The sequence below is a fragment of the Phaethon aethereus genome (genome assembly GCF_964289735.1).
Source record: "Phaethon aethereus genome assembly, chromosome: 12".
NCBI lineage: Eukaryota > Metazoa > Chordata > Aves > Phaethontiformes > Phaethontidae > Phaethon > Phaethon aethereus.
This window is the reverse complement of record NC_138588.1, coordinates 6534346-6547241: the sequence shown is the minus strand read 5'-3', so window position 1 is coordinate 6547241 and position 12896 is coordinate 6534346. Positions and strand designations below refer to the sequence as shown.

General features: G+C 40.0%; 1 protein-coding gene across 3 annotated transcripts in view; it reads left to right on the top strand.

The window, feature by feature from the left end:
• MCTP2 (multiple C2 and transmembrane domain containing 2) overlaps nt 1-12896 on the top strand; it is a gene marked incomplete at its 3' end in the record, with an annotated part of 103673 nt that overhangs the window by 31077 nt on the left and 59700 nt on the right. For all 3 annotated transcript variants that reach the window (XM_082004918.1, XM_082004920.1, XM_082004919.1), the window contains 4 exons: nt 90-254; nt 1998-2128; nt 8899-9085; nt 9970-10063. In XM_082004918.1, coding sequence (XP_081861044.1) covers nt 90-254; nt 1998-2128; nt 8899-9085; nt 9970-10063 — 577 coding nt within the window. The remainder of the gene's footprint in view (nt 1-89; nt 255-1997; nt 2129-8898; nt 9086-9969; nt 10064-12896) is intronic.

Genomic DNA, 12896 nt, shown 5'->3' with positions numbered 1-12896 from the left:
CTTCTGCTGCTTTCATATCTCAGTCAGTTTGAGCATAAAAACAGGGGTTTGGGTGTATAAAAGTCTCATGTTGTTGACTTGCTTTTCAGTCGAGCTTCATGCGGAGCATGCGACTCTCTGACTCTTTGCGCAAGAACCAGTTGTGGAACGGGCTGGTCACCATCACGCTCCTGGAGGGGAAAAACATGCCCGGAGGGGGCTTGGCAGAGATTTTTATTCTCCTCAAACTGGGAGATCAAAGATACAAGAGTAAGGTAAGTATTAAGGATTTCCTAAAGTTTGCTGAAGCCAATAAGGTACTCGGTGTTTCTTTTATCGGTGTTGCTACCTCAGATGGAACTACTCTTGAATCTCTTTTATGTAAGCGAGATCAAAACCAGGAGACCGGATCAGGACATTAACATTTTACTAATGTTTTACGTGCCAATATAGAAATAGGAAGTTAGGAATATTGTGAGTATCTGTTTCTGTGCATTTAACATACTAATCATCATGATGGATATTTGAAATGAAATAGCTACATGCATCACACATCTGTTTTGTTCTCTGCCAACACAGAAGTTAAGTTTGTGATGTTAGGTATACTGGAAAAGCAGACCTGAAATGGTTCCCAGTGCAGGGGAATTTTTTATTTTTTAAAGCACCCTTCTTAAACAATGTTACCTATAGCAGGAAAAACAAAAAACAAAAGCAGAACACACAGACTATTCCATGGTTTTGATTTGAATTTTTATTCTTTTAGGCTGTGTTTACTTGTATTCAGTACTGTTTCACGGGGATCTAAGAAACAAATGGGGTTCCCCAATGTATACATTTAATCTCCAAAGTCTAATAAGGAGAGGGGCTATAATTAAAATAATATTCTGTTGAGAAAGCAAGAGCTCTGCATGTCATGAACGGGAAGCGCAGAGGGAGGAGTAGGAGGAAACAAGCCACCTCCTGTACAAAATGTACAGAGCAAGCTCAGAGGACATAACATTCAGATGTCAGGCGCATCTGAAACTTGCACTCTGTCCCCTACATCAGACCTCAAACCAAGGTCATGATATGTTTTTATTTAGAAAAGCAGCTTTGAAAAATAACAAATGGGTTAGTTATTTTAGAATAAATATACTGTATTTGACTTAAGATCTCTTTTTATGTTTAATAGTCTATAGCCCATGTCATGAGTCTGCAAGACTGCACTGTTTGCAGTCACAGAAAATGAAAAAGTTTAAAATGTGGAGAAAAATAGTGTTGCCTGATACCAGTTAATTGCTTAGTATTTCTGTCTGGGGTCCAGCAGAAGTTGGGGATCGCTGCTTTTACACCCTCATAAGACTTGGTAGCACTTCGTGGTCTTTCCAAGAGTTCATTCAACTTATGAAGTACTATCTCTCATGATGAAGGAAAGCAGACAATGTGGGAGAAGTCTCAGTCATGGTCCAGTTAATCCTGTCTCCTGTTCTATCGTGGCCATGCTGATACTGATGGTGTTTCCAGTCCCAATCCGGTGAATGCTCAGAGCAACCTGAACACTTGAACAATCTCAGTGAACTGAGAGGGACAAGTTACAGATATCAAATTAACTGATGCTAATAATTTTAAGGCGGTTCCTCCTTTGTCTATACCAATGCAGTAAGGGTGAAAAATACTGGTTTGGGTTCCTGAATTAATTCAAACCTGTTTTGAGGTGATTGTCCTCAAAAGGTTTATTATCGATTTCTTCCAGTGTGAGTGACCACAGTCCACTGAAAGTAGATCACCTTGCATTTCAGAATTTCTCCGGCCATTGATTCACATCACACTTCCATGTTTATCATTACTCGGAGAAAGGAAAGAGAGTTTTTAAGGAAGATGAGGTTGTGCGTGATGGGATGGGGAGCTTTGGTTGGAATGACCTTAGTACTTGATGCCCTAACATCTTGCCTTCTTATTGTAGAAGAATTGATATGTGCTTTACTGTGGAAATAAGTACTGTTTAAGAAAAGTAAATATTATAACTGCATGTTTTCTAGACACTGTGTAAGAGTGCAAATCCTCAGTGGAGGGAACAGTTTGATTTTCACTACTTCTCTGACAGGAAGGATATGTTGGACATTGAGGTCTGGAGAAAGGATAACAAAAAGCACGAGGAGCTTTTGGGAACGTAAGTTGGGTTTTTTTTGGGGGGTGCGACAAGTACAAAAGCTACTGTGATTTTTGTTACTATTTTTCAAATTGATCCATTTATTTTCATTACCAGCATCGTATTGTATGTTACTCTCCTTACTCCAGTCCTGTCCAAATGCCTCTGTAAGGGTATGTTTATTAAAACCTATTACTGGGTGATTGATTAACCATGACCTGACTGCAGAGACACCCAAGCTGACTCTGCACATGCTGACTGTAAAATCCAAAACACTGCGGGAGCTCAGTGGTGGCTGTTTCTGGGAGGGCCAGTGGCAGCAGGGAGGCAGCATTTGTCTGTATTTGCACGGGGATTTTGTTCCAGATCCCTTGTGCTCCGCAGGGCTGATCTGATGCTTCAGACTGGTGGCCTCTCCAGGATCTTTGTGCTCTGTCTGAGTGGCACCGGTGCCCCTTTTCTCTGTTAGCACCTTAGTGCTGTACTTTTGCAGCCCTGTTTACATGTGGGTCCTGTTACCCGAGTTCGCTTTATTTGGGTAATCTCTTCCCCATTGCCACAAAGAACTGATCTCTGTGGGTTTTGTGCCCCATGCTGTTGCACAGGCTCGTGTTGTTTAAATCTTCATTTTCAGGGCAGCCTCACAGGTGATTTTCCCCTCTCCTGCCCAATACTGGGTTTTGTCCCACTGCATTTTTCCATTATAGCTTCAAATTCTCAAGTAATGATCTTATGTCATGGTAGCTGATGACATTTCTTGTGGGGATAGCAGTCAACCTTCTATTTTAATATTTTAATGGGAATAGAATATGGTTCCTACTCTCACGTCCTGCTCTTTGCTTTCCTCTCTAACTCCAGCTTATTTTGTACAGTATTAGTACAGTCTTGGTTTCCTCATAGTAATTGTATCTTCTTCCTTCTTTTTGGCTTGCAGCATTGTCATCTAGACCCATCTCCCCAAAATGCGTTTGCACAGCTGGATACATGCAGCAGCATCAAGAACTGTTTAACTTACTGGAGTCCCTCTTGGGTCTGTCCGTGCTTATCTGCTTGCAGGATCCGTGCCAGAACCCCTAAATTCTTGGGGGCAGGGATCCTGTCTGCAGTTCGCCGCTCTCACCTGGCGAGCGTTTCACAGCTTGCTGACTAAATAACAGTAACTCATAAGAACATTCTCTTACTTTAAACATTCAAATAGTTTGAAACTATTCACTGAAAAGAACAATGCCCTTTGGCTCTGCAAATGTTTGTGGTTTTGCAGAGCAGGAAATGCTTTCTGGCTGAATGCTATTGCTCATCACATGGAGAAGTGGCTGAAGATTAATCTGTTCCTTCCATTCTCACAGTTACTTTAATTACTTCTGATATTCTGTTTAGAGTTAGGAAATGGAGCAGTGTTTGTGGCTTGCCTCTGTTCAGTCTTCCTGGCACTGGCGCAATTCTTCCTTAGGTTTCCCCCCCCCCCCCTTTTCTTTTACCTACTGGTTCCTGACAGGTGGTGTTCAATGGGGCAAAAAAATATCAGCAAAATGCTTATTCTGTTATTAAGGATTTCAGCACTGGGAAAGCCTCTGTGTGTTAGATTTACCTTAACGTTATTTTTGCTGCCTATGTGGAGAGAAAATTTTACTGTTACCTTAAGCACAACAAACTTGCTTATCAAGCATCAAAACAGGAAAAAAATTATAATAGATTTTAAAAAGTAATTGCAAGAATAGGTAAACACCAAATGTGTAATAACAAGCCTTGTTTGTACAGTGTAGAAACTTTTGACGCCCAATAAATAATATTTTATGGAGGGTTCAAGTGCAGCCTAATCTGGAAAAGGATTCTGTAGGCAAAACAACATTATGAGGTGCCATGTTTATTGTCTCTGTGATTTCCAAGTTGAGTTTTAAGATTTCTCGATTTCACAACATCACTGTAAAAAAGGTTCTTCAGTAAAATCTTTGTGGGTTACATTCGGTCATCACATACAGCAGTACAACCCAACTGCCCTCAGGTAACTTGCACGGTTTTAAGGAAAATGCTGGATCTTCATTAATTCTGTGGTCAATTTGTGGGTACAGTTAGGATTCATTGTGCTCCCTCAGGGCCATGTAGGTTCGACTGTGTTGATTAGACCTTTAAAAAAAATATATGCACACTCAGAGAATATTTAAATGAAGTTGAGGAGATGCACAAGGTGGAGTCGTGCCTGATAATCCAGACTGCTGAACTTTAGAATAGTTAGTTCCTTTAGAATAAGTCAGAATTTCATGTAGGATAGATGCCTTAAGCCCCTGGAACGTGGCTCTCCTCCCAGGAATAATTTGGTTTCAAGGTAAAATATTGTTCTTAAAATAGGCCTGAAGGGCCTGTGGAGACTATGGAACATGTAGAATAGGGCATGTGGTGGCCCTCCAGTACTAAACATGAGCACCTGGGGCCTTTGTTTCTGAACTAGTGAAGAAACATTCTGTGTGATTTCACGTCACCCTTCTCCCATCGCGAAATGGACCCTCGCTGTCGGTGCGTATCACAAGCGAAATGATTGCTTTCAGCCTACCTGCGTTCTCCTCACATTTTTCAGCTGGATCCAGTTTCTCCTCCTCATTTAAAATACCGCAGCACAGAGTGGCTCAGCTGCCAGGGTCCAACACTGAGGGGTGGCTGTGTTTCGGTGCTGGATGAAATAATCCCTCTATTTAGTCTGTACAGAACTGTTAGTAACATTTATTGAGTGCTTTTTGTGTCCTTTGGGATAAGAGGCATGCTATAAACAGGAGATGATGTTAATGTATATTAATAAACAAAGGTGTTAACGTGTGCAGAATTTGTCCAGGCAGGCTTAAATTGTTTATGCCAAGTTGTTAGAGAGTGTTTCTGCAGTAAGGGATATGTTTTGAAAAGGGGATGCTGCAAAATGTTGGCATTTTTTTTTTTCACATATTTACCTCAAGAAAGAGGTTTTACAAAAACTGCTAGACTTAAGACCATGAGCTATGAGATTGGAGTGCATCCAATATCTTCATGATGAATGCCTCCAGGAAATGGTGTCTTTGCAACAAGAAACAATCTTTATTTTAAAGGCCATGCTGTTGGGATGGAGCAGTAAAATCTACTGTGGCTGCGTCCAAATCTTTCATTTAAATTTCACCAAGCTATAGAGAAGAATCAGGCAACCAAAACTTATCTCTAGAATACGTCAGAATAAGACCTTATTAATTGTCTCCTTGACATCTGTGGCATTTGGAATTCCTTTCCAAATATTAATCATAGATGCATCTTACTGTATACTATGATAAAGATTCTGACCTCTCTTGTGAAGGGCTTTCAAGAATTCTGCGAGGGAAAACAATGGCAATGTTTTGTGCAGATTTTTTGATATGTATTTAAAGATACTTAATCATCATAATTTGGTGAACTGTGGATTGAGTAGTAAAGAACAACTCCGTTATTACTGGTAAGAGGCTAAGCCCAGCATCTTTTAGTGAAATGTTAACATTTGATTCCCTGATAAAGTTACACAAATAATTTAACCCCAAATTTACTGTGTAATGTTCTCAAGTAATATTTCTCTGCAAAATGAATATTAAAAAAGTTTGGCAGCTAAAGATGAGAGCTGTAAGTCAAAAGAACAGTCTTAAATGAAAACTAAAGCTGTGGTGTGATCCTCTACGGGACTAGAGGTCAATATAGAGGTATAGACCTAAATATTGATTAAGAGGAAGAAGGAAAGCATTTAATTAATTGTGGTTTTAAAAAAGTGATAAATCTGTGTGCACAAGGCACTCTTAACTTACAGAACTTTGTCCCCTATAGATCATGTACGTAGCCATATGTGTGAAAGATTATACCTGAATTTAATACGTAATGTAGCAAAAGATGACAACAAGCAGAGTTATCCTATTCTGAGATAAGATTATGATGTTGAGAGTTTAATTCAGGAGATCATTTGCATCACCTAAGATACAAATACTCCAAGAATTTTGCCCGTTGCATTCAGACCAGGCAACTTTTGGGCAGAAAGCCGATTGACTCCATTAGTTTTATACTGTGCCCGCTGCCATAGTCTCTTACAACTTTGCTGTGAAATAATCATCTGTAAGAAGGTCTTGCAGATAGAAAGGCGAGAAAGGCAGGCAAGAGTTCCTGTTTCAGAGGATGGGGGAAATAGCTTGGAAATCATTAGACTAGTCTTAATAGTGTTGAAGTGTTTGTGTGGAAACTGCTGAATTTATATACTAAATTGAATGTCTAATTTTTTCACCAAGCTGCATTCTTTGCAGTCTGATCAATTATGTTGTATAAGCTAAATGAAACAGATAGTCTTTTTCTTTCTTAAGCCTTTTGCAAGTGCAAATGTGGATTTTCTTTTCAGTTCCTCAAAAGAAAATACAGAGCATACCATCACCTTGAGTGAACACAGATGTTTTAAAGACGTTAGCTTGCACGGAAATCAGACATGATTTGAGGAAGAAATGCTTATACTCCACCTCCTGCTGTTTTTCCCTCCACATGTACATCCCTCCTACCCTTACGCCCTTATACGCGATCTTTTCTTTGACCTTTGGTGAATCAAATTCTTTTAATAAGAGAAACAATTCCAATTTGCAAAAACGAGCTAGAATTATACTTAATTTTGCCTTTGAGATAAGAGATTTCTGAAGTTATCTGTTGGTGGAGATGCACTGTTGTCTGAACGAGTTGTCTTTTCTCTCTTACCCCATGGAAAGTTTTTAACATTAAAAAAGCAAATGCAACTTTTCCCGGTTGGGAACTGTGTTGAGTGGGTGGTGTATGAAATGCTGATGAGGGAGATGTGGCCTGTATTGCCAGCTGAACCACAGACCATCTGGGTGACCCTGAGTTTTCCCCTCTCCTTGCTTCAGTTTTATCATCTGTTAAAAACAAACAAACAAAAACCAAACCAAACAAACAAAAACCCACCAACCCTCCCCCCCACCGAAACAAAACCCCAAAACACACAAAAACAAACACCACCACCACCCCCCCCCCAAAAAAAAACAAACCAAAACAAAACCCCAACAAAATCATAACCCAAGATAATGATACCTTCCCCCTTTGCACTGGTACCTAAAATATGAGTAACACTGCTGCAGCCTGAGAAAAGACTGTGTTAATGATGCAGCCAAGGTGATGTTGACCTCCAGTGTGGAAGTGATAAGGTCTTTTTCTCAAATGCTTGCCTTTTGTTGTTTTGTTTTTTCCTTTCTCTCTTGTACCTTTCTAAAGAGGCTAGGAGTAGCGATGAGCTTGAAATGCAACCTCTCACACTTGGAAATTGTGTTGAGAGGCAGCCTACGCACCAAACAGCATTGGTATGCTTCTCGGTTTATTTTCTTTCTCTATCAAAGCACTTGAAAGCAGTTAATAAGAGTAAACTTGCAACCTGTTGCACGTTCAGTGTGGTGAATAACAAAGAGCACACTTAAGGCAAAGTCCTCCCCATTGATCCCGGTGAGAAGCAGCTTACACAAAGAGCTGTGTTTTAATACATGGAGCTACTGGTTGACTTACAAACTCATCAGATCAATGACTTTTATTTCATAACATTGTTGGGTTTTCAGGCTGAAATGTTTTGGGATTTTTTTTTTTTTCCCCACCTCTCCCCCAACCCCTCAGCATTTGCAGAAAATAGGCTGTTAGGAAGCGGAAAGCATGCAATTTATAGCAGATGGGTATAAACTGCTCCAGCTCTACTACTGGAATGGGATCAATCAGGAACACTACATGCACCATTTACCCAGAAGAAATCCACCTGGGGGAACCCTGTGGAATTTTAGCCTATTAAGACAACACCTTAACAAGTTTAGTTTAAATAAAAACTTGTCGGCACGCATTAAGCGGAGCGAAAGCTCTCGCTCTCCATCATCCCCTCGCCGTCCCTTTGAGAAATGTGACTCCCCTTGAGCTGTGGCAGCAAAGCTTCTCCTTCCTCAATTTTTTTTTTTTCATTTGTAACTTTTGTTCAGCCTGTTCTTAAAAGCCAAGCCCCTCGGAGGTTCAAAAAAGTTCCACTCCATTTACTGGACTTCTAAATAGAAGGCATTTAGCCGAGCCAAGTGATTAGGCTTTCTGTTGCGTTTAACCGCTCCCTTCACGTGTAGCTGGCTGTCTAGTGATCTCTCTCTGCTTTAGCCTATACTCATCTTTTATTATTGTCTCTTTATGAATTTTTGGCTTTTTTTTCTTAATTTTTTTTTAGGGGTGGGAATTATCAGGTTAATGATACATACTGTATGCGGGGGTTGGGGGGACTTTATATTTCCCTTTGGGAAATATAACAGTACACTGAAAATGTGGCTCTAGTAAGGCTTGTAAAAGAGATTGGGGCATACAGTATAATGTAGCATAAAATGGAGTATGTGACTTTAAAGAAACTAATCTATTTTAGGCTAATGTTTTAAATTTTGCATTTGCCCCTTTTCTTGTCCCCCAGGTGAAATAAAATTGTGTTTCAAATCCATCACGAAGCGCTAGGGGATTTTAGAGGGGAAGTGAGGCAGGCCAGAGTTAAGTTTTCCTACTGTACTTGCAGCCCAAACCTTCTACCTCTGCTTACCAGCAGGTGAACCCGAAAGCAAAACTGACAGTGAGTGCGATACAAACTAGCTAATTGTTTTCCCATGTTTAGTTTTGAGGTGCCTTTTTTTTGCATTCTTTCTGTCCTGAACAAGCAGTAGGTTTTGGTGCCTGCTTCCTACTGAAATCAATATAGAAGTTGCTTTATTTTATTTTTTTTTCCAGCGCCTTTTTCTTATTAACGCTTGGCACTGTCATTCTAGGTGCCAAGTTGACATTACTGCCCTGCCGACGAAGCAGACCAATTGCTTAGAGCTGCCTCTGGAAAAACACCCAGGGTCCCTGCTAATGCTGATTGCTGTTGCCCCATGTACAGGAGCGTCTATCTCCGATCTGTGTATCTGCCCTTTGGGAGACCCTAGTGAAAGGCAACAGATTTCACAACGTTATGTGAGTTTACATTTTTTTTCTTCCTTTTTTCTCCTTTAGGATTGAAAGTAGTCAAAATTGCAGGAGGGGGAAAAAAAAAAAAGGATTTTTCCAGTCGTAATAACATGCCTCCTACTAGAGAAAACTATTATGTGGAATAGTTATTATGTTTAGAATGACAAGGAGATTGGCGGGGCAGATAGACCCAAACAATTTGGCTGCTTGTATTTCTTGAGTTTTAAACTAATATTTTTCTTTGCAAACTTGAATTGTATTAAGAGATTATCATGGGGAACGAGACGCGCTGCGTATCAGGGAGAGATCATAGTATACTTGGCTTGCTTTCCACCTTTGGGGAGGGTATGTTCGGGATTCTCAACTTTTGGAAGATAAAGCCATATGATAGCTTCCACACCTCAAACCTCAAAAGCTGGGCAAGAAGGAATAAGTGTATCTAAAATGAGGTGTGAGACTGAGGCGTGAGGAATTTGAATCACAAAAGTCGGAATTTTTGAGGACAGATCCTTCAGTCCTGATTGAGCATGCTGCCTTCCCAACCCATGCTGCTTCTCCAAGTCTACCTATGTCCCATTTTCTGTTTTAATTGGCAGATGATACTTGCATAAACAAGCAGGGCTCCTTCCGATCTCCACCGTAATGTTAACATGTAACTTCTGTGAATGGGAAATTCCCTTAGGAGCAGGTAGTCTGTGATGTCGTGAACATCAGGGTCATGACGCAGTGAGACTGGGACAGTGGACGTGTATTTATGGGTGTATCAGCTGCTGAACTGAAACACCACAGAAATAGCGATGGATATAAAAATGTAAGTCATTTAGTGGTTTAATCATTTGTGTTTCTTACTGAATTACAAAGGAAACGTCTTTATGCTTTCCTCCTTGCAGTGTATAAAGAACTCCTTTCAGGACATAAAGGACATTGGATTCTTACAAGTCAAAGTTTTAAAGGCAGTGGACCTGTTGGCAGCAGATTTTGCAGGTATTTTATTTCTATTTTGTAGCATAGGATGCTGTAATATATTGAGTGCTATTTAGACTGTGCAGTACTGGCAGTTGACCAAGGAAAAGTAAATCTTCCCATCATTTTTCCAGTGCTGAAACCTGCCTCAGGGAACTGAGATACCAAATGGTTTTGCCTCCCAAAAGTATGCAAGAAGGTCTAGTGGATGGAGGTCTGATTTCTGCTTTAGATGTGAGCAGCATGACCAATAAGTTAGCACTTAGCATGGTGTGTTGTATTTTCCAACAGGAATATGTAAAATCAGAGTTGATAGAAAGTCATGGTGCCTGCAAAGCAGCCTCTCCATCTTTTATCGGGTGCCTTGTGAGTTTGTGAATGAGGCTGAAAGATTTTGGGGGCATCTGACATGGTGCTGAGTGCGTGGGTTTGGGTGGTGCTGCAGGCTGTCACCCGAAAAAGAAAGCTTGCCAGCAATGGGGGTGCAAGTGTGATGGTTTCTCTTTGGAACTAGTTTGAGGCTTTGAATTGGGATGATCTTTTTGGCACTCTTGCTCCAAGAAAATGATGTGTTTTCCACTGAGCTGTACCTCAGATTGTGCTTGGTCCTGACAGCAATGGACACTAATGCCTTTTAAAAAACCAGCTTTATATTGTTTCTCCAGGGAAGGTCTAGGGAATTGATACTTCTCTGTAGCGACTGCCTGGATATTATTACTTTTATTATCATCTTCTCTAGGATTCTGGAGACCTTTTAATTCCCTTCTGTATCTTGCAGCAGCTCGTAATTCACGGACACCGCACTGTGTTGTGTATTTGCTGACATAGTCGTTTTTTAAGATAACTTGTTGATAAGGACAGGAAAGATGCTAGAGAGAAAACACTCTTGCCCTATTCTTTGGTATTCATGAAGACATTGTAATGTGAGAACGTTGCTCCTAAAATAATAATGAAAGGAGAAAGCCCAACATCAATCACGATACTATTTCAGTTTCAATTCACTGCTTAGCCCTGCAGTGTGTGGGGGAAATACTGCAGACAGCAGTACTTTAAAGAACTGAAGAATTTAATCTGAAAACAAACAAAACACCTGCTAATAACAAAAGGTAGCTTGTACAGAAACGCACTGCTAAATTGACGTAATAAATACATCTGTAGGGAATTAGGAGCGTAACCGCACCTTACTGATAAATTGAAGTGTACCATAGCAAAGCAGAACGCTTGGCACATGGCAAGGCTAGGGCTGTCTAGAAATACGTGTCCAGGGAAAAAGCTGAGCCTGGAAGATTATTTACCCTTTGGAAGACTTCACTGATGCTAATGCAGTTGCATCAGTGACGGATTTGGCCCCTTTTCCCTCAATACTTAAACAGAAGCATGTGGGTGGATAATGAACATTGCAAGAGGCACACAGGTTCTTGATTCTGCAATTCAAAGACTTTTCATACAGAGTATGTGACACACATTCCTTGTGCATAGCACAGAATGAAATTCTGCTTAAGTAAAAGGTTACTCAGTCTGTCATTATATTCAAAATAACCCAGGCTTTGAGCCTGATTCATGAAGCAAATGACAAATTGTTTTTCAATGGCGGTGCTGAAAATATCCTAGTATTATGCTGTAATAGACCCACCAAATTGCAAAAGGATGCAGCCATTTTAGGTAAAAATAGCATAATTTCTGATCGTGAAATGAGAGACATAAAGATTAATTATCTGTTCTGAGCCATTCATAAATGATTAGTGCAGCAATTATGGGCTTCCATAATAGAGCCCTCCTAGAGCAGTGCCATATTTCCTGCATTGCCAGGGAGACTGCTCAGATTTATTGTTATTAGTAAAAAGTAAATTCAAAGTCTAGCTAAAAATCTGATAAAGGGAAAATTGCAGAGACAATAAGACGTTCAAAGATTTCCAAGGGTTAGTAGAGGAGCAGTACGAGCAGGCAGTGTTCCCTCCCCGTCCTATCCCATAGCAGTCATGAGTCTTGGGCAGGTGAACTTCTACAGACCAGTCATGTCATGACAAGTGTGATGCCAACTTGTACCTTACTACTTAATCCCATAATAAAGATGAGAATTTGGTGTGATTGGGCATTCTGTTGTCAGCTGATTATATGTTTGCATTACAGATTTTAATTGCAAGTTTTTAGCCTGCTCTAATAATAGCTATCAGAAAACAACATAGTATCTATTTTGTTTTTTAAGTGTTTTGAAAATCCATATTTTACCATGTGATGTAAATTTTAGGCTAGTTTCCGCACAGCTATATCAAATATGTAAAAGCTCTTCAGCCACGGCGAGTCTGGTTTGAGGCTTCCATACTTTTATATTCCTAGATAATAGTTTTGTTGATGTGAAAATGACTTTCTGCTTTGTTGGATGTTTTCTGTGTAAGCATGAGAGTTCTTCTCAAACACTGCATTTGCTCACTGACCAAAAAATAGCATTCAGAATACCAAATTATACAGTGGGATTGTTTTTGGCATATACCAGTTTGCATTTCAAGCAGTTTCTCTGAAAGGCTACATGCATTTTCCACATTTATCAGGGAATGGGCACGTAAGCTGAAAAGGAGAAGACAAATAGATTCCAGTAATACACATGGTCTTTAAACTTTACCAATATTGACTAGTTAATACCCACTGTTTACAGACTGAAGAGATTGCTGTTTAGTTTATAAACTTCTCAGAGTAAGAACCTTAAGAGCTCTGCATTAATAATACCAAAAATAAGGATTAAGAAAAAGGCAGCTTTTGCTTAAATATCTTGTTTGTCTGCTATCTAAATCCTTGCATTGCTGACATATTTAGTTGCCTACATAAAAGGCTGGAGTGTCTGTGGCTGAGTTATACA